This window comes from Salmo trutta, unplaced genomic scaffold (genome assembly GCF_901001165.1).
Source record: "Salmo trutta unplaced genomic scaffold, fSalTru1.1, whole genome shotgun sequence".
NCBI classification, from domain to species: Eukaryota; Metazoa; Chordata; class Actinopteri; order Salmoniformes; family Salmonidae; genus Salmo; species Salmo trutta.
In genome coordinates this window covers 15,560-37,392 of record NW_021822908.1, presented here as the reverse complement: position 1 = coordinate 37,392, position 21,833 = coordinate 15,560, and the positions used below count along the sequence as shown (strand labels likewise).

Genomic DNA, 21,833 nt, shown 5'->3' with positions numbered 1-21,833 from the left:
CACACATGGAATCATGTGTTAAATCAAAATGTATTTTATATTTGAGATTCTTCAAAGTAATCCACCCTTTAAGTTGATGACAGCTTTGCACACTCCTTGCATTCTCTCAACCAGCTTCATGAGATGGTCACCTGGACTGCATTTCAATTAATAGGTGTGGTTGTTAAAAGTTAATTTGTGGAATTTCTTTCCTTAATGCATTTGAGCCAATAAGCTGTGTTGTGACAAGGTAGGGGTGGTATACAGAAGATAACCCTATTTGGTAAAAGACCAAGTCCATATTATGGCAAGTACAGCCCAAATAATCAAAGAGTAACAACAGTCCCTCATTACCTTAAGACATGAAGGTCTGTCAATGCAGAACATTAACAGTTTCTTCAAGGGCTGATGAAACTGGCTCTCATGAGGCCCGCCACAGAAAAGGAAGACCCAGAGTTACCTCTGCTGCAGAGGATACGTTTATTAAGAGTTAACTGCACCTCAGATTGTAGCCCAAATAAATGCTTCACAGAGTTCAAGTAACAGACATCTCAACATCAACTGTTTAGAGGAGTGAGTAGGTGTGTCCATGCATAAAATCAGGCCTTCATGGTCAAATTTCTGAAAAGAAACCAGTACTAAAGGACACCAATAATAAAGAAGAGACTTGTTTGGGCCAAGAAACTCGAGCAATGGACATTAGACAAGTGGAAATTTGTCCTTTGGTCTGATTAGTCCAAATGTGAGCTATTGTCTTTGTAATACGCAGAGTAGGTGAACGGATGATCTCCGCATGTGTGGTTCCCACTGTGAAGCATGGAGGAAGAGGTGTCATGGTGCTTTGCTGGTGACACTGTCAGTGATTTATTTAGAATTCAAGGCACACTTAACCAGCATGGCCACCACAGCATTCTTCAGCGATATGCCATCCCATTTAGTTTGCGCTTAGTGGGAATATAATTTGTTTTTCAACAGGACAATGACCCAACACACCTCCAGGCTGTTTGACCAAGAAGGAAAGTGATGGAGTGCTGCATCAGATGACCTGGCCTCCACAATCACCTGATCTCAACCCAATTGAGATGGTTTGGGATGAGTTGAAAGGGAGAGTGAAGGAAAAGCAGCCAACAAGTGCTCAGCATATGTGGGAACTCCTTCAAGACTGTTGGAAAAGCATTCCAGGTGAAGCTGGTTGAGAGAATGCCAAGAGTGCAAAGCTGTCATCAAGGTAAGGGTGGCTACTTTGAAGAATCTAAAATATATATTTTGATTTGTTTAACACTTTTGTTTACTACATGATTCCATGTGCTATTTCCTAGATGATGTCTTCATTATTATTCTACAATAAAAAATTAAAAAATACACACCCCCCCAAAATAGTACAAATAAAGTAAAACCCTTGAATGAGTAGGCGTGTCCAAACTTGACTGGTACTGTACATTATTTTTTACATTGGTGAAGCTACAAAGTCCCTTTTCTGGCAAGTGGAAAAGCCAGCCTCCTCTTCTTTGACAATTGTATCTACTATATATAAATATGAACACGTTGGTAATATAAGATTAGGTTATGTGTTTGGTATTATGATAAGGTAAGAAAGCGGAACAACTTTTTTCAAAAACCATCGAGAAATCAAATGATAAATATATGGCTGAATAATACACCTTTAAAAGTGAGGTAAGGTGAATTGAACTTTGAGGGCTGTAATTTATCTGGCAGTGCTCATCTTTTCAGGGCTGACCTGGCTTCTCTTATGGCTGCCGTAGCTCTCTGTAGCTCCCCTTGCTTCTTCTTAAACGCTGAACAAAGGATGGAGAATACATTTGATTTATATTTGCATCATTTTAGTTGTTTAAAGGCACACGAAGTGCATGTAGAGCAACTTACAGAGCATACAACAACAATGGGTCTGGGCTACAAAAATATGAATACAGGCTTCACAAGCTTTGAAAATAAGAAGCCTTACCATTTGCACAACGCTATAAAAACTCCTATAACCCTGTTATTAATCCACTAATTCTCACCTCTCTTCTGCTGTGAAAGCATCTTTGATAATTTTCCAGAGGCCTCAATCACTCTCAGAGAGAGATCATAATCTGTGAAGGAAGACAGAGAACAAAAACATACGAAAGAAAATAAATGAAGCCTGCAATTCTGATTATATTCTCCTAACAGTGTTCAATTGGTGACGGTTTTATTTAATATACCAGCCGACCCCCCCCAGCCGTTCCACTCACCCTCCTGACTGGCCTGATCTGACAGGATCCTCTTGGAGATGCCGACCATGTCAGAGATGAAGGTGGTGAAGATGGACTCTGTACAGCCTGCTTCGTTACACCTCCTCCAGAACACCCTGCTGGCTGCATTGCCGGAGCCAGAACCACCAGGTGAACCCGGGCCTCCAGGCCTTGCCAGGGGACACTGGGAGACAGAGTGTGGAGAGGGAGATGGAGAGGACACTGCTGCGCTGGTGATATTGAGTGGACCAGAGTGGACGGACGAGCAGTCAGGTGAGTGGACAGGCGAGATGGGATCATGAGCAGGCCCAGGTGAGTGAGAGCTGTCGTGTGGTGAACCAGGTGAGTGCGGAACAGAACCTTGACAAGACGCAGAGAGGATAGAGAGAACAGAGGGAGCGAGACGATAGAACTCAACTATTTGATTGAGTTTTTCCCTTCCTGGCTAGTAGGGAGGGATTGTATGTAAGAATTTAGTCAAATGAAAAGTGAGCGTGCAGGTGAGAGGAGCTGTATCTACCTATGGCCCCAGAGGGTTCTTCAGATGCAACACACAGCATCACTGGCAGCAAAAGACTCTGGGACCCAGCATCCTGGAGAGATCAAATCAAATGATATGTCGCATTCTTCAAAAACAACAGCTGTTGACTAACAGTGAAATGCTTACTTATGAGTCCTTTTCCAACAATGCAGGGTTAAAGATAAAGATTTTTAAAAATACAAATAGAAACAGTGACACAAGGAATAAATACACAGTGAATAACGAGTAGAAATAACATGGCTATGTACAGGGAGTACCAGTACCGAGTCAATGTGCAGGGGTATGAGGTAATAACATGGCTATGTACAGGGAGTACCAGTACCGAGTCAATGTGCAGGGGTATGAGGTAATAACATGGCTATGTACAGGGAGTACCAGTACCGAGTCAATGTGCAGGGGTATGAGGTAATAACATGGCTATGTACAGGGAGTACCAGTACCGAGTCAATGTGCAGGGGTATGAGGTAATAACATGGCTATGTACAGGGAGTACCAGTACCGAGTCAATGTGCAGGGGTACGAGGTAATAACATGGCTATGTACAGGGAGTACCAGTACCGAGTCAATGTGCAGGGGTACGAGGTAATAACATGTCTATGTATCAGGTAGTACCAGTACCGAGTCAATGTGCAGGGGTATGAGGTAATAACATGGCTATGTACAGGGAGTACCAGTACCGAGTCAATGTGCAGGGGTACGAGGTAATAACATGGCTATGTACAGGGAGTACCAGTACCGAGGTCAATGTGCAGGGGTATGAGGTAATAACATTGGCTATGTACAGGAGTACCAGTACCGAGTCAATGTGCAGGGGTATGAGGTAATAACATGGCTATGTACAGGGAGTACCAGTACCGAGTCAATGTGGCAGGGGTACGAGGTAATAACATGGCTATGTACAGGAGTACCAGTACCGAGTCAATGTGCAGGGGTACGAGGTAATAACATGTCTATGTACAGGGAGTACCAGTACCGAGTCAATGTGCAGGGGTACGAGGTAATAACATGTCTATGTACAGGGAGTACCAGTACCGAGTCAATGTGCAGGGGTACGAGGTAATAACATGGCTATGTACAGGGAGTACCAGTACCGAGTCAATGTGCAGGGGTACGAGGTAATAACATGGCTATGTACAGGGAGTACCAGTACCGAGTCAATGTGCAGGGGTACGAGGTAATAACATGGCTATGTACAGGGAGTACCAGTACCGAGTCAATGTGCAGGGGTACGAGGTAATAACATGGCTATGTACAGGGAGTACCAGTACCGAGTCAATGTGCAGGGGTACGAGGTAATAACATGGCTATATACAGGGGAGTACCAGTACCGAGTCAATGTGCAGGGGTACCAGGTAATAACATGGCTATGTACAGGGAGTACCAGTACCGAGTCAATGTGCAGGGGTACGAGGTAATAACATGGCTATGTACAGGGAGTACCAGTACCGAGTCAATGTGCAGGGGTACGAGGGTAATAACATGGCTATGTACAGGGAGTACCAGTACCGAGTCAATGTGCAGGGGTATGAGGTAATAACATGGCTATGTACAGGGAGTACCAGTACCGAGTCAATGTGCAGGGGTATGAGGTAGATATGTACATATAGGTAGGGTTAAAGTGATAGATGGACAGTAGCAGCAGCGTATGTGGTGAGTGTGTGTGGCGTCAGTATGCATATGTTATGTTTATGTAGACTGTGTGTGTGTGAGAGTAGAGTCCAGTGTGTATGTGTGTGCGTGTGAGAGAGAGTAGAGTCCAGTGTGTGTGAGAGTAGAATCCAGTGTGTGTGTGTGTGTGTGTGTGTGTGTGTGTGTGTGTGTGTGTATATAGAGTCCAGTGTCTGTGTGAGTAGAGTCCAGTGTGTGTGAGTAGAGTCCAGTGTGTGTGTGTGTAGAGGCCTGTGTGTGTGTGTGTGCATAGAGTGCAAAAAAAAGGCCAGTGAAGGTAGTCTGAGTAGCCATTTGATTAGTTATTTAGCAGTCTTGTAAAGTAGCCTCATGGCTTGAGGATAGGTGTTCAGGGTCCTGTTGGTTCCAGACTTGGTGCACTGGTACCGTTACCGTGCAGTAGCAGACAGAACAGTCTATGGCTTTGGTGGATGGGCTTTCCTCTGACACCACCTGGTATAGAGGTCCTGGATGGCAGGGAGCTTGGCCCCAGTGATGTACTGGGCCGTACTCACCAACCTCTGTATCACCTTATGGTTGAATCAATGGTTTAGGACCAGTATAGAGATACAGTAATGCCACAGGAGAAGTATTGGACAAGAGTAGTCAGAGAAATAAAGCCATGTAACTAACTCACTGAGTCGATGGATGTAGAGTCCCCATCTTCAGGTGCTGGCTGATTTCCTAAGGAAAATGAGTTGGTTTGATATCATTAGGTTTGATATTAAACATCCTGGTAATGTGGTGTGTTAATGTGTGTCCTGACATGTTTTACCTGTGGTGGAAGCTATGGGGGTCTCAGCATGATTACTGTGAAGTAAGAGAGCAAAATGAATCATCGTGTCACTGTACGCTACAGAGGCAGGCAACTGTCTCCCTCCTTCCCTTTTTAGAACATTTGGCCGACACAGGAAACGCCCCAACACTGAAATGATAACATGCTATTTGAACAACCTTGACAGAGAGCCTCGGTAGGTAAAGAAATTAGTCAGAATAAACCAATAAACCTCCAAATGACCTTCAATGCCATACAACACTCCTTCCATGGCCTCCAACTGCTTTTAAAAACTAAGTGCATGCTCTTCAACCGATTGCTGCCCGCACCCACCCGCTCGACTAGCATCACTACTCTGGACGGTTCTGACCAGAATATGTGGACAACTACAAATACCTAGGTGTCTGGCTAGACTGTAAACTCTCCTTCCAGACTCACATTAAGCATCTCCAATCCAAAATTAAATCTAGAATCGGCTTCCTATGTCGCAACAAAGCCTCCTTCACTCATGCTACCAAACATACCCTTGTAAAACTGAAGCTGGAGTCTTATCTCCCTCACTAACTTTAAGCATCAGCTGTCAGAGCAGTTTACTGATCACTGTACACAGTCCATCTGTAAATAGCCCACCCATCTACCTCATCCCCATATTGTTATTATTAAATTTTTTTGCACCCCAGTATCTCTACTTGCACATCATCATCTGCACATCTATCACTCCAGTGTTAATGCTACATTTTATTTATTTAGCCTCTATGGACTATTTATTGCCTTACCTCCCTAATGTCTCTACATTTGCACACAGTATACAGATTTTTATATTGTGTTATTGACTGTATGTTTGTTTATCCCATGTGTAACTCTTGTTTTTGTGGCACTGCTTTGCTTTATCTTGGCCAGGTCACAGTTGTAAATGAGAACTTGTTCTCAACTGGCCTACCTGGTTAAAAAATTTTAAAAAATTATTAAAAAAAACATGCATTGAAAGTAGTTGAACTGAAACTAGATAAGAGCACTATCACCATTACCTGTGTTCAGAGTTGACACGGCCTTCTAGATTGGACTCCAGAGGGGAAAACTCCATATCAATCCTATTCACATCTCCATCTGTTACAGAACACACCAATCAATGCAATGTGTCACTCATGTCTTTGTATAAACTTTATTTAAAAAATGATCAAGGTGATGAAAAAGGAGGCTACAGGAACAATAAAGCAACCTGAGTCTGAGGAGTTATCCAGTATCCTCCTGTGTTTGGACTTTCTTGATGATGTGACTTTCTGTCTGACAAAAAAATTGAGAATGTGCGCAGTGTTCAGAAAATAGTCCCCAAAGAATCCAGTCCATATTATGAATGAGAGACACACATTTACTGAACTGTTTGTCAGCAAAGAATATAGATAAAGCAGCATGAACTCCACCCTGAGAACAGAGCAGGTCAGCTGGACAGAATCAAAGAACCAGACCACCCTACGACATGCATACCTCAATTCCATACTTACTTCCTAGAGAAGCTCAACCGTCTCTGTTTCAAAAGCAAAGAGATTATGATTCACTATATTTTCATATGATTACATGAACATATTAAGTGACTTTCTTTACTGCAGAAGATATGCATCTATTTTTAAAAGCTAAAATATACACACACCTTGGGTGTTTGTGTCTGCCGTTGGTTTTCAGGCGTGTTGGAGTCACTCTTGCAAGATGAGGGTCCTGACAATTAAAATGAAAACATATCCGAAACATACTTCTGTAAATGATGCATCTGATCTACAGAGAAGACCTTTGTGTAACACACAACCAAAGGAAGAGTCTGTTGGTGTGAGTCAGTGGAGACAAAATTACTTACCATTCAGCTCTTTCTGCAAAGACAGTGGTTTATGCTTTTCACAATACAACCTGTGACAGAGGCATTCCAAGCTTTTACAACAACATAATAAATCACCCTTGCTGACATCAATGATAGAAATGAATGAGCAAAGCTATTGGTTTTGGAATAAAAGACTCCTCATACTCACTTGAAAATGCCACTGTCGATGTGTTCTAGACTGATGCTCTCTTCTTTCTTTTCACAGATGAGACAAAAGTGCTGCAATTGGGAATGAATATTGATTAACTTTAGGTTACATTATTTTAGGTTATAAACTCAGCAAAAAAAGAAACACTGTGTCACTGCGTTTATTTTCAGCAAACTTAAAATGTGTAAATATTTGTATGAACATAAGATTCAACAGACATGTGACTAACAGAAATGGTATAATGTGTCACCGAACAAAGGGCGGGTCAAAATCAAAAGTAACAGTCAGTATCTAGTGTGGCCACCAGCTGCATTAAGTACTGCAGGCATCTCCTCCTCATGGACTGCACCAGATTTGCCAGTTCTTGTTGTGAGATGTTACCCCACTCTTCCACCAAGGCACCTGCAAGTTCCCAGACATTTCTGGGGGGGAATGGCCCTAGCCCTCCGATCCAACAGGTCCCAGGCGTGCTCAATGGGATTGAGATCCGGGCTCTTCGCTGGCCATGGCAGAACACTGATATTCCTGTCTTGCAGGAAATCACTCACAGAACGAGCAGTATGGCTGGTGGCATTGTCATGCTGGAGGGTCACGTCAGGATGAGCCTGCAGGAAGGGTACCACATGAGGGAGGAGGATGTCTTCCCTGTAACGCACAGCGTTGAGATTGCCTGCAATGACAGCATCATCGGACTGAGCTTGTTGTGACACACCGCCCCAGACCATGACAGACCCTCCACCTCCAAATCGATCCCGCTCCAGAGTACAGGCTTCTGTGTAATGCTCATTCCTTCGACGATAAACGCGGATCCGACCATCACCCCTGGTGAGACAAAACCGCGACTCGTCAGTGAAGAGCACCTTTGCCAGTCCTGTCTGGTCCAGCGACGGTGGGTTTGCGCCCATAGGCGACTTTGCTGCCTTACAACAGGCCTACAAGCCCTCTGTCCGCAATAGGCTGGACTATCTGAGCACTGATGGAGGGATTGTGCATTCCTGGTGTAACTCGGGCAGTTGTTGTTGCCATCCTGTACCTGTCCCGCAGGTGTGATGTTCGGATGTACCGATCCTCTGCAGGTGTTGTTACACGTGGTCTGCCACTGCGAGGACGATCAGCTGTCCGTCCTGTCTCCCTGTAGCGCTGTCTTAGGCGTCTTACAGTACAGACATTGCAATGTATTTCCCTGGCCACATCTGCAGTCCTCATGCCTCCTTGCAGCATGCTTAAGGCACGTTCACGTAGATGAGCAGGGAGCCTGGGCATCTTTCTTTTGGTGTTTTTCCAGAGTCAGACAGGCCTCTTTAGTGTCCTAAGTTTTCATAACTGTGACCGTAATTGCCTACCGTCTGTAAGCTGTTAGTGTCCTAACGACCGTTCCACAGGTGCATGTTCATTAATTGTTTATGGTTCATTGAACAAGCATGAGAAACCGTGTTTAAACCCTTTTACAATGAAGATCTGTGAAGTTATTTGGATTTTTACGAATTATCTTTGAAAGACAGGGTTCTGAAAAAGGGACATCTCTTTTTTTGCTGAGTTTAGTATTACACTACAGGACCATTATTTGGAGGGAGAAACGTGATTTGTATTCATTTCTGAGCCTTCAGCTAGATGATGTTGTTCAATGATGACCAGAAGACTGGAATAGTGACCAGCTAATCAATCCCACATAGGCCTAGCTATTAACTATCCATTTTCATAAATGACCTGGGTGCGTGTTATTCATTTCTTACATTACACTGTAGTCAGTGGCATACAGACCTTGGATGACGTTTCTCCATTGTTGTTCTTCTCTGTGTCTGAATCACCGTTGCAGGACAAAGCTGTACCATTGGATGCTGTGTTGAGACAAAAACAATCCTCAAGAACAAGTCAAAGTAACACCTCATTAACTTATAGTGGGTGTTTGTGTACCAAGCCAGGAAGATTTGCCCTGATGGACTAACAGCTATTTAATAAACTAAACACATCCAGATGGGTATTGGGATGGACAATTAATTGATTCCTGCTGTAGGCTTGGGTTGTATACTGTGGTATTTCTATAGGCACCGTACATTTTCTCCAGCTCAGGGTTACAGCTGTCTATTTGGTTTGCTAGCTATAGGTGGCCATCTTGCAAGATCAAGCTTCTTGGCTACAGCAGAGACAATCAATCCCCTCCTGGATCAAGTGTGAATAGCCTTTTGAGATAATTGTACAACTTTATGCGCTGGGTTGTCTGCCCTTGCATTTAGTTTATTTTCGCTTGCGCTTGTTAGCTTTTCATTTAGTTTAAGAAATAGCGCCCCTTGTGGGCACAGCTGGAAATACCATATTCCCCAGTATGGTACAGGAGAATGGTATTGAAGGTATGGAAATCTGGATACCACTCAACCCTAGCCTACAGGCATGAATCAGATGGATACATAAAACTAACCAGCAGCCACCTTACCTGCTAACTCTGGATTATGCTTCTGACAGTACACCCTGTAACAAACACAAAGACACGGTCATAGAGACCCAGTCAATAACATGTTCATTAACTTTATCAATTAAAATTGGTCAGTTGAGACCCATTGTCCTTTACAATGAAGTTCAAAAATATTGTTTAGGAAGAAAAGGCGTTATGCCTTGCACTCACGTATACTTCCCTGCAATACGGTCTTCGACGTTGTGGGCCCCGTCTCCCACAGCACAGGGGTAATGGTAGGACTTTTGACAGCATTTCACCTCACACCCCACCGTGGCACCCTTCCTCTTACACTTGTAGCAACTCTGGGGGGGAGAAATACAGTTTGCTTGTACAGTGACATTAGACCAACAAAGCCATCAGACATTACTGAAACATAACACACACACACACACTACTTAATTAGTTCAAACTATGTTCAAACCATGATAGTGTTTGACTTAATTTGTTCAAACAACTAAGGAAAACATGAAAATAACCTCACCAGTCGGTTTCCCCTCCTCATCTCATTCTGGACATCTTTTACAGTGAAACCAAACAAGTCGTCAAGCTCTGGCGAGTTCTGGCAAATAATCCCAGATGAATAAAGCTGCAATTCAAACACATGGAAGAGTTCAAGGGGCAATCTGGGATTCAAACACCAAATGGCAGCCCCAACAGTTTTATTTGATAAATATTATGTAACCAATCAAATTCATAGATGGAGCTATGGATGCATGGACTGGCCATTCATGGGATCAAAATTATAGTTTTAACCATGTTTTGAATATATACAGTTTGTTTATAAACAAAGAAATACAATGTTATTTTGGGTTGTGATGGGGTAAGATATACCTCATAAGGCATGTCAATTATATTATCATAATAGGAAAATCAGTGTCCCCAAACGAACTGCATTCAGGATTTAAATGGGAAAGGAAACGACAAAGCCTTTCATATAAGGTAAGGTGTCCTTCTGTAGTGTTCACTCCCTTTGAGTCAATAGACCAGGGGTTCTCAAACTTTGAGTCCAGGGAACCCTTTCATGATATCAAATTCTTCAGGGACCCCCTCATAAATCAGAACACAACTCAAGTGAGATAAATAGCATACAAGAAGTTCTACTATGACTGTCAGTGCAAGGCCGGAGGAACCAAGTCTCGGGCCCTGGGAAGGATCCTTTTAAAGGCCCATCTCTTGGCATTGTAGAGGAATTATTGCCGTTTAAGCTAATTTCCTGCAATTCTACACATTTTGTCATGGGGCAGAGAGAAAACTATTCAGTTTTAAAACTTACATTACAGTGCATTTATGTAAAAAAAATACAATAACCTTGGGGAATACAAGAATAATTGAGCTGTCAAATCAATAATTGGTGAAGTGCTGTGGATACCAATATCCCTGTGCGCATCCCGGGCCCATGTTGCCCAGGGTTAATAACATCAATTGTATATTAATAATATTACATTGTATAACTCTAAACTTATTCCTAAAATCCCCTTTGCCAAAATTCGTTTAATCTGTTAGTAATATTATGATTTTTTTAAATGCAGTACCTCGAGTCCGAAAACCCCACTTTGAGAACCCCTGGCTGCAATAGACAAATCATAACACTAGGTAGGGTCAGAGCCCCACTGTTAACCACATGCTGTTGTCTACTAAATCTGCAAATTGCATTGACTCGTTTTAGTTCCTTCCAAAAAATTATCGTGGCTAGCCTAGCAGCACCAAAATATTCCACCAAAGCAAAAGTACAGTTCACGGCAGAGCTTTTCGAATCTTACCAAGCAGTTCTGATGAGCGGTGACGGAATCTTTCGTCGATAGCGGTCCAGTTGTCAGATTTTCCTCGGAACCTTTACAAAGTACGCATCGTATTTCCCCACCATGACGCTCGGGACCCATTCTCCCTGCGTTGTTGTCTTTAGCAATTTGACAGAAAAACACAGAGTGCTAGAAATGTAAGTATGAGCGGATCGCGCTAACCTCCGTCCGTTCGCACCTTCGAATTGTTGTTCGTTTCTACACTAATACAGAAATCACACGATATGAATCAGATAGTAGGGCCCGCCTGACTCAGTATTTGGTCAGAATGGTCAACGTTTCGTAACGTCATTTCCGACTAGGCAAAAACAATCATCCTGCTTCTGCTTCTATGGTATAATGGCTTCCGCATACATTACATGTGTATTCCGCCACCTAATGTGCGGGTGAATAACAAAGATCCCAAAAAATGAAAATATTTGGGTAAAATAAATAAAATATCGTACCAACTACCAACATTTTTTATTACTAAACAAAATCAACCTGCTTTTCTGTAAAAAAATAAATAATAATAATTCTAATCAGGTCCCAACACAGGCTCAGAAGCCTCTTCTGAGAGTGGGACATTTCCAAGCGACAAAAGTCCGTACTGCTTCTGCTGTAAAGTCTTGGAGCCCCAAAAACGTATCGGCTGCAGATATAATGATATCTAGCTTCTTAGACACTTGTGCTGTACAATTAATCACTGTGGCTATAAATGCCACAAAATCCACCCTCTTCACAATGATTGTTTCGAGATCACCTGATTGACTTAAAACAATAGCAACTGGTTGCAATGTATCCACTGCCATATCTTCAACGCTGTTGTCTCTTGCCCCTTCGACCCTCTTCACCGCCTCCAAATAGGAGACCTGCTGCACAGCCCTGATCCTAGACACCTTTACCTCCTTCACCCTAACAGCACTCAATGAAGTCCGGAGTATGATCCCCACAACAGCTGCAACATTTTCCATTCACAGATTATTCAATATCATACTTCTCCTGTCTGCAAGCATTTGACACATGATCATATCCTTTACAATTTCCACACTGTAATGGTTTGAACACAGCATACCTCACATATCCAAGCTTCACATATTCAGGTAGAGTTACTCAAACAACAATAATATCGACAGGCTTTTCTCCTTCCATCCATTTACCATACAGGTCAGGCGACGTGCACTGACCAATCCTGGGATTTTCTGACTAAGGTACTCATCATCTACATTACCATTCAAAAGTTTGGGGTCACTTAGAAATGTCCTTGTTTTTGAAAGAAAAGCACCTTTTTCTGCCCATTAAAATAACATCAAATCTATCAGAAATACAGTGTAGACATTGTTAATGTTGTAAATGACTATTGTAGCTGGAAACGGCATATTTTTAATGGAATATCTACATAGGCGTACAGAGGCCCATTATCAGCAACCATCACTCCTGTGTTCCAATGGCACGTTGTGTTAGCTAATCCAAGTTTATCATTTTAAAAGGCTAATTGATCATTAGAAAACCCTATTGCAATTATGTTAGCACAGCTGAAAACAGTTGTTCTGAATAAAGAGGCAATAAAACTGGCCTTTAGATTAGTTGAGTATCTGGAGCATCAGCATTTATGGGTTCGAATACAGGCTCAAAATGGCCAGAAACAAATAACTTTATTCTGAAACTCGTCAGTCTATTCTTGTTCTGAGAAATGAAGGCTATTCCATGCGAGAAATTGCCAAGAAACTGAAGATCTCTTACAACGCTGTGTACTACTCCCTTCACAGAACAGCGCAAACTAGCTCTAACCAGAACAGAAAGAGGAGTGGGAGGCCCTGGTGCACAACTGAGTAAGAGGACAAGTACATTAGAGTGTCTAGTTTGAGAAACAGACTTCTCACAAGTCCTCAACTGGCAGCTTCATTAATAGTACCTGCAAACACCAGTCTCAAAGTCAACAGTGAAGAGGCGACTCTGGGATGCTGGCCTTCTAGGCAGAGTTGCAAAGAAAAAGCCATATCTCAGACTGGCCAATAAAATAAAAGATTAAGGTGGGCAAAAGAACAGACACTGGACAGAGGAACTCTGCCTAGAATGCCAGCATCCCGGAGTCGCCTCTTCACTGTTGGCGTTGAGACGTGATAGCCCGCGAATTATGGACTCATAGCAGGTAGCCGACAGGTAGTCTAGTGGTTAGAGTGTTTGGGCCAGTAACCGAAAGGTTGCAAGATTGAATCCCTGAGCTGACAAGGTAAAGCTCCTGTCTTTCTGCCCTGAACAACTGTTCCTAGGCTGTCATTGAAGAAATAAGAAATTTGATCTGAATATATAATCAATTTAAAAGGATTTGTGTTAGCAGTCTTTTCGTCTTAAATTCCCCTGAGCCATGGATTGGTGTTATTTCTTGTTTTGGTACAGGCTGTGTCTCATTTCTTTGGCTGGTGTCGTCTCCGTCTCTGCCTGTGTCTTAAATCTTCATACTTTTCCCATAGTGTGCACTGGGACGCTTTCTCGCATGGATTTAAACTCTCTCTAGCCAATGATTACACCATTCATATAACCAGGAACCAATATCCGAGGTGAGTACTTAGAAAGACAAATTACATATGATATGCCTACATTTAAAATGCATATGGGGGCACTATGGGCAGAGCAAGATGTGATTGGGCCTACAATGACCAAAAAAGGTTGAGAACGACTGGACTAGACAAGTATTAGATGGAACATTATAACAATCCCAGCAATAATCATCCATTAGCCAAGATGCCCAATATATTCATGTCCCATGCTTGTTGAAGCCAAAATATGTGTCATCACCTGTCTCTGGAGCCATTTCAGACTACTTAATGTCTATGCGAAGCACAACTTCCTACCCATAACTGTCTTTAGATTCCATATAAGAAAATAATTGAGTGTAAGCAAAGTAGCTCCACTAGTCATGCATTATGTTAGATACCTATGTGTCCTATGTATCAGATCATTTAAATGTAATTCATATTATATCTTCATTTAGAATAAATCAAACTTAATGGTCATTGTCTTGTTTTTCTTTACAGATGCCATCTTTTAGAAGAAAAAGAGCCACGCTGGTTTACAGAGACCTGACTAGAGGCATGATAGTGTGTACACCCCTGCCATCAACTTGGATCAGTGAGAAAGTTGCTCTCTTCACTTTTGTTCAACTTAACCAGGCTAGTCCACTCAATAACAATTGTCACCACTCTCTAGGAAGTACTGGAAGAACAGAGCCGGTTCACTCTGCAGCAGAAGTTGTGCCCAGCTGCAGTGATGCACCTCCTCTACCAACATAAAACAAGTAAGGCAGCGGATGTTGAGGCCTGGAAGGGGCTGAGGGAGCTACTCCACCTGCCTGGAGCTGAAATGTCCTCCACCGAAAGCCATCTGCAGTGTGTGTAGAGTTTTGGAGGAGGCTGAGCTATGGCGCTGTGGGGACTGTGGCTCAGATAAATATTTCTGTGCCACCTGTGCTGTGAGAACACACAGCACTCCCAACATTGTCCACCATTTGGAGTTATGGAAGGTAATGTATTTTATGTTATGTCAACAAACCTGTCAACTTCTGGCTTACAAATATTGCTTCCCAGTCAAAAATGTTGATCATGTACATACAATTCAGTTTCTATAATCTGTTACAGTTCCCTGCAGCAGTAAAGTCAATGTGACAAAATCTGTCGTGCCAAGCACCGAATTGATTTAGAATTTTCATACAACTTGAGCAATGAAATATTCCCCTGATAGTGTAGTTTCAAATCTGAAACTACTGTAGTCTGTTCTACAACAGATTTGTGTCTGTCTGTTTTAGTCAGGGCAGTTAATCCCATGTATCCCGGTGGGCCTACGGTGAGAGTGGAGGAGACAAGATGGCCATGACTGTCACAGCAAGTACAACCATCTTCTGATTGTTGTTAATGTTAGAAGTAGGCCTTATTTCAAAATACAAAACTGACATCTGGCCCCTTTACCATCTTGCAAACTGTATCAGAGCATCAAGTGTAGCAGCACCATGCACAGAGACAGTTACTCCCTCCAAGCCATAAGACTGGTGATGAACTGACTCTTTGCTGCTATGGCAACTACTGCACTGTACTTAATATACTCTAGTTATCTACTTATTTCATTGTATTGTGCACACTACACTGTATTCCTGCACAAATTACAACTTTGATTTAGATTTCATTTGATCTATATTACCATAACCCTGTTCGCTCTGTTGTTATGCTGAAAATATGGAGTCGTTTCGAAAGAGACATGCATCGCACCAACATCGGATCTAATGTTTAGTAATTCAACCTAAGAAACGGAATGTCCTCATTTCAGGAAGAGCTCATGACATCTGGCTGTGAGCTGGAACCTGTCACCTTGATCCGCCACAGACTCTGGACTGCCACAAAAATGCACAAAAGAACTGCTCGTACACTAAATGAATTTGGCATTTTGAAAAACAGTCCCGATCTGATGGTAGACACCATATTTGCAGTGCCAGCCTTTCATGCCTATGCTCATGATGCTGACTACCAGGTAACAAATCTTTTTTTTCTTTATCATTTATTCTGTTAAACACCACTTCATTGTAGTTGTAGACAGTTACCCTGACAGTATTAAGAAACAGCTAGTTGTAATTTGTTCTAGTCCCTTAATTAATCATCATCACCCATTATGGTTTCTGATTGTACTTTACATTTCAGGCCACTGATGGTACCAGGTATGTGACTGGTAGTGGGCTTGCTGGCGGAGAACAGATGGAGAGATTATGGTCCTACCTTTGAAAATGTGGGTAGATCACAAAAGAGATGACACCGTCTCATGGTGTTGACACCCTCACTGATGCCCTCCTCTACTACGCAGCCAGGGTCAGCGAGAAGCAAGGTATACATGTAGAACTGGAAATCAGTTAAGTATTGAGATGACCCATTGTTCAGGATTGTGTTGATATAATTTTGCAAAAAAACCTGCAGATTTTTTAAAAACAATATATGACATGTATGTTCACCTTCATATGTTATAGCACCGGCAATAGAACTCTGTCGGCAGAAGGTCCTGAAGGAGGAAACCAAGGCAAAAGAGGAGTTGATGGTGCTGCTAAACAGCATTCCAGGTTAGATTCCATGTGTTTTACTCATAATTTTTGTTTATATGTAATGATTATTTTCAAGAGAGCTTGATAATGTGAAAGAATCCTTTTCATAGCATCACTTTCATATACTTTACATTAAGACAAATCCTTCTACGTTGAGTATTAGAAAGCAGTTTCCATAACCTGATAATGACTTGATATTTGAGTGCATTCATAACAAGCCACCTGCAGACAACTTACAAAATGCAATATTGCGTTTGAGGGTTAGTTTTTCTGATGAAAATAGTTATTTGATGCATGGCCTACTATTTCTAACTGGGAAAATCCCTTTTCCAAACTTGATTTAGGTACATTTTTGTGAAGAGGTATGAGGGTTGTGAAGGGTATATGGGTCATTTAATAGTAAAATCATTTAAGGGATCAATACAGTTCTATATTGCTTCCCCAGTATCTGCATGAACCATCAGGCTAAGTGTTTTTGGTTGACCCTGCTGGACAGAAAGAGAAGGAGGAATCGGAACACGCTGCATTCAAATTCAGGTCTGAGTTATTCCATTGTAGTGGATCTAATACATATTAGCATTTTACATACATTCATAAGTGTAATACTTTTTTATGACATACTGTGAAAAACTCTCTTGGCTGCTGGCTCTGTCACTTTCAGACATGCGCAGAGCAGACTTGAACCACAGGAGTTCTCTGTAAAGAGAGTCATCCTAAAGGCACAGACACACCCCTTGACTTTCAATTGGCACCGTTGACCTGTATGTATTCTCTCCTGATTGGCTCTGTGGTGCAAAGTCTGGCAGTCTGACTAAAGTGCCAGAGGTATGAGGAGAGACATCCTCCTTTGTATTTATGGGAACAAATATTTCCTAAGACTTTGGATCCTATTCTTGGACAGTTAGAAGACACAATGCATCAATGCAAAAAAAAATGTATTACTAATTACTGTCCATGAGTAACCTCAACCTTGTGGGTCTGTGGGTGTTTGGGCCAATAAAGTGGCAACTCAATTCTACCACTTACTAGTCTCTCATGCCCCTATGAACGGGGACACAGGGCAATAGTTTTTAATCTAAACCAGCCCTTTTTTACTGGAGTACACTAACCCCTAATTGGGGCTCTTTTCTTGACACATAGTAGCAGTTTACTACTAGCAGTTCGAGCTTCTACTTTTGAAAATCCACCTTTCCAGAAATAAGTCTCTTACTGTTGCCGCTTGTTACAGACCCCCCTCAGCCCCCAGCTGCGCCCCGGACACCATATGTGAATGAATTGCCCCCCATTTATCTTCAGAGTTTGTACTGTTAGGTGACCTAAACTGGGATATGCTTAACACCCTGGCCGTCCTACAATCTAAGCTAAATGCCCTCAATCTCACCCAAATTATCATGGAACCTACCAGGTACAACCCGAAATCCGTAAACTCGGGCACCCTCATAGATATCATCCTGACCAACCTGTCCTCTAAATACACCTCTGCTGTCTTCAACCAGGATCTCAGCGATCACTGCCTCATTGCCTGCGTCCGTAATGGGTCCGCAGTCAAACGACCACCCCTCATCGCTGTCAAACGCTCCCTAAAACATTTCAGCGAGCAGGCCTTTCTAATCGACCTGGCCCGGGTATCCTGGAAGGATATTGACCTCATCCCGTCAGTAGAGGATGCCAGGTTATTCTTTAAAAGTGCTTTCCTCACCATCTTAAATATCAAATCAAATTTTATTTGTCACATACACATGGTTAGCAGATGTTAATGCGATTGTAGCAAAATGCTTGTGCTTCTAGTTCCAACCATGCAGTAATATCTAACAAGTAATCTAACCTAACAATTTCACAACAACTAACTTTTACCCTCAAGTGTAAAGGAATGAATAAGAATATTTACATCAAAATATATGAATGAGCGATGGCCAAACGGCATAGGCAAGATGCAGTAGATGGTATAGAGTACAGTATATACATATGAGATGAGTAATGTAGGGTATGTAAACATTATATAAAGTGGCATTGTTTAAAGTGGCTAGTGATACATTTATTACATCAATTTATCATTATTAAAGTGGCTAGAGATGAGTCAGTATGATGGCAGCAGCCCCTCAATGTTAGTGATGGCTGTTAGTGATGGCTGTCTGATGGCCTTGAGATAGAAGCTGTTTTTCAGTCTCATTCAAGCTGTTTTTCAGTGCCCCCTTCAAAAAATGTACAACCAGGAACAGATATAGCCCTTGGTTCACTCCAGACCTGACTGCCCTTGACCAGCACAAAAACTAGCCTGCATTAGCATTGAATAGCCCCCGCGATATGCAACTTTTCAGGGAAGTTAGGAACCAATGTACACAGGCAGTTAGGAAAGCAAAAGCTATCTTTTTCAAACAGAAATTTGCATCCGTAGCACAAACTCCAAAAAGTTCTGGGACACTGTAAAGTCCATGGAGAATAAGAGCACCTCCTCCCAGCTGCCCACTGCACTGAGGCTAGGAAACACTGTCACCACCGATAAATCTACGATTATCGAGAATTTCAAAAAGCATTTTTCTATGGCTGGCCTTGCTTTCCACCTGGCTACCCCTACCTCGGTCAACAGCTCTGCACCCCCCACAGAAACCTGCCCAAGCCTCCCCCATTTCTCCTTCACCCAAATCCAGATAGCTGATGTTCTGAAAGAGCTGCAAAATCTGGACCCCTACAAATCTAAAATTATCCGCCGCACTTGTTGCAACCCCTATTACTAGCCTGTTCAACCTTTCTTTCGTATCGTCTGAGATCCCCAGATTGGAAAGCTGCCGCGGTCATCCCCCTCTTCAAATGGGGAGACATCTAGACCCAAAAGCCAGCCAAGAACAAACAGATCACGAATCCCACCGTACCTTCTCCGCTATGCAATCTGGTTTCCGAGCTGGTCATGGGTGCACCTCAGCCACGCTCAAGGTCCTAAACGATATCATAATCGCCATCGACAAAAGACAAAACTGTGCAGCCATATCCATCGACCTGGCCAAGGCTTTCGACTCTGTCAATCACCCATTCTTATCGGCAGATTCAACAGCCTTGGTTTCTCAAATGACTGCCTCGCCTGGTTCACCAACTACTTCTCAGATAGAGTTCAGTGTGTCAAATGGGAGGGCCTGTTGTCCGGACCTCTGCCAGTCTCTATGGGGGTGCCACAGGGTTCAATTCTCGGGCCGACTCTTTTCTCTGTATACGTCAATGATGTCGGTATTGCGGCTGGTGATTCTCTGATTCACCTCTATGTAGACGACACCATTCTGGCCCTTCTTTGGACACTGTGTTAACTAACCTCCAGACAAGCTTCAATGCCATAAAACTTTCCTTCCGTGGCCTCCAACTGCTCTTAAATGCAAGTAAAACTAAATGCATGCTCTTCAATCGACTGCTGCCCGCATCTGCCCACCCGCCTAGAATCACTACACTGGATGGTTCTAACTTAGAATATGTGGACAACTACAAATACCTCGGTGTCTGGTTAGACTGTAAACTCTCCTTCCAGACTCATATTAAGCATCTCCAATCCAAAATTAAATCTAGAATCGGCTTCCTATTTCACAACAAAGCATCCTTCACTCATGCTGCCAAGCATACCCTCGTAAAACTGACTATCCTACTGATCCTTGACTTCGGCGATGTCATTTACAAAATAGCCTCCAACACTCTACTCAGCAAATTGGATACAGTCTATCACAGTGCCATCTGTTTCGTCACCAAAGCCCCATATACTACTGATAAGGTAATTATATGTTTAAGGTAATGACTAAAAGTATTCCACCCTGTTACTGTATAATGGAGTGAAATGTATTTGAATCATAAGACTGAATTCTCTAAATGTGTGTGCGTAGGACAAGTTAAGACTTTACTATTTAGCAATATAGGCGAGACAGTGTGTGCAGAGGAAAACAGGAACTTGTGACCACTGTGAAACTGATAACAGGAAAGAGGTCTCCCATCCCAGGGAGGGGAGAAACCATTTGGCTTGCAGTAGATTATGTAACATGTTGCAGGATATGATAAGCAATGTATGTGATGGAGAAGACTTGTAAATAAGCATTGACAGTGTTAAAGTAGAGGAGGGACATTTATAAGGGGTATGACATATGGTATGACCAAATGTGAGGTATAAAAGGCTATGTGTTGTATTATTGGGAGAGCTCTCTGAATAAAGAACTAACCTTTTGCAGAATTCTGGGACTTTGTCTAATTCTTCTATTAACCAGGGCCTTACAACCTCTGGAGAATTGGTCAAAGATATAGTGATTGTTATTATCATCACTGGGATTGAAAATTCTCGTGACAACTAACCACCACTGCGACCTGTATGCTCTCGTTGGCTGGCCCTCGCTTCATATTCGTCGCCAAACCTACTGGAACGCTCTACATTTATTCACTCTGTGATAGGGTTGGATCCTATATGCTACTTTTATTATTGTCCTGTAAATGGTTCAGTGGCTATAATTTAGGCTGTGTGTAGAATGGGGCATAAAGGAAATTACCTCTACTAATAAATTACTGCTAGATTATAGTGATAAGGAAAACAGCATACACATTTGCTTGTGTATTCATTTGCCTATAACTAATCATAATTCCATTATTTTTACATAAAAAAGAGAATACTTCAAAATGAGAAGATCCTGCCATGGAAAAGACGACTGGGCAGACATAAAGTGGAAAGGAGGGGAAATAACTCACACCATGCAGCAGGACACCTTCAGCTGTGGGGTCTTTGTAATGCAGGTTCGATAGTTATATTTTCAATAATGAATGGTTATCTGTTATGTGACAATTAGGTCAAAAACTCTATTTTATTTTTTGGTGTAGATGGCCAAGGAAGTTGCACAGAACTTCCCCAGCCCTCCCAAATTGATATGGAACCTTCAAAAACACATGGAGCAACTGCCAAAAGAAATGGCTGAGGATGTAGTAAAAATGTCTGGTATGTAATGATATTTAATTCAAAGTAAATGTAAATTCTTTATTTTTATGTAGTTGTGTGGGACAGCCATATGTTCAGATCATGCCTATGATTTCAGAGTTCAACAAAGCCAACAACTGCTTCATGTGTGCCACTGATAAAGAACCTGGATGTGGCCCAAAGACTGACTGGCTTAGTAACTTTATTTAACATGTTTATAATCTTTTGACAACAGTGACGGCATGTAAGACAATTTATGATATAACACAATGGATGGCTAATTCGTCATTCGTCATACATTGATGATATTATTTATAACGTGTTACGCTTTGTTTTGATTGAATGTTTTGCATGCCAACGCTGGTTCCATGTGCTGTAACT

The 21,833-nt window shown here is 42.2% G+C and overlaps 1 protein-coding gene and 1 long non-coding RNA gene across 2 annotated transcripts; one reads left to right on the top strand and one right to left on the bottom strand.

Annotated features, from left to right (window-relative positions):
• Positions 1–1,430: 1,430 nt before the first annotated feature.
• Positions 1,431–11,759, bottom strand: LOC115186318 (uncharacterized). Its single transcript, XM_029745991.1, has 17 exons — positions 11,428–11,759; positions 10,149–10,253; positions 9,836–9,969; positions 9,647–9,681; positions 8,977–9,053; positions 7,216–7,286; positions 7,047–7,096; positions 6,846–6,910; positions 6,700–6,722; positions 6,417–6,481; positions 6,226–6,304; positions 5,198–5,232; positions 5,060–5,106; positions 2,734–2,806; positions 2,214–2,573; positions 2,001–2,072; positions 1,431–1,775 (listed from the first exon to the last, which is right to left on the bottom strand). Exons 1-17 carry the CDS (start codon positions 11,545–11,547, stop codon positions 1,699–1,701), a joined length of 1,488 nt encoding a protein of 495 aa, XP_029601851.1. The 5' UTR covers positions 11,548–11,759; the 3' UTR covers positions 1,431–1,698.
• On the top strand, positions 11,531–17,020 carry LOC115186320 (uncharacterized). The gene is made up of 10 exons (XR_003875683.1): positions 11,531–11,603; positions 12,613–12,656; positions 13,920–14,006; positions 14,484–14,577; positions 14,656–14,968; positions 15,251–15,330; positions 15,766–15,966; positions 16,134–16,338; positions 16,454–16,543; positions 16,971–17,020. It is a non-coding gene; the product is annotated as an uncharacterized LOC115186320 (long non-coding RNA).
• Positions 17,021–21,833: the final 4,813 nt, after the last annotated feature.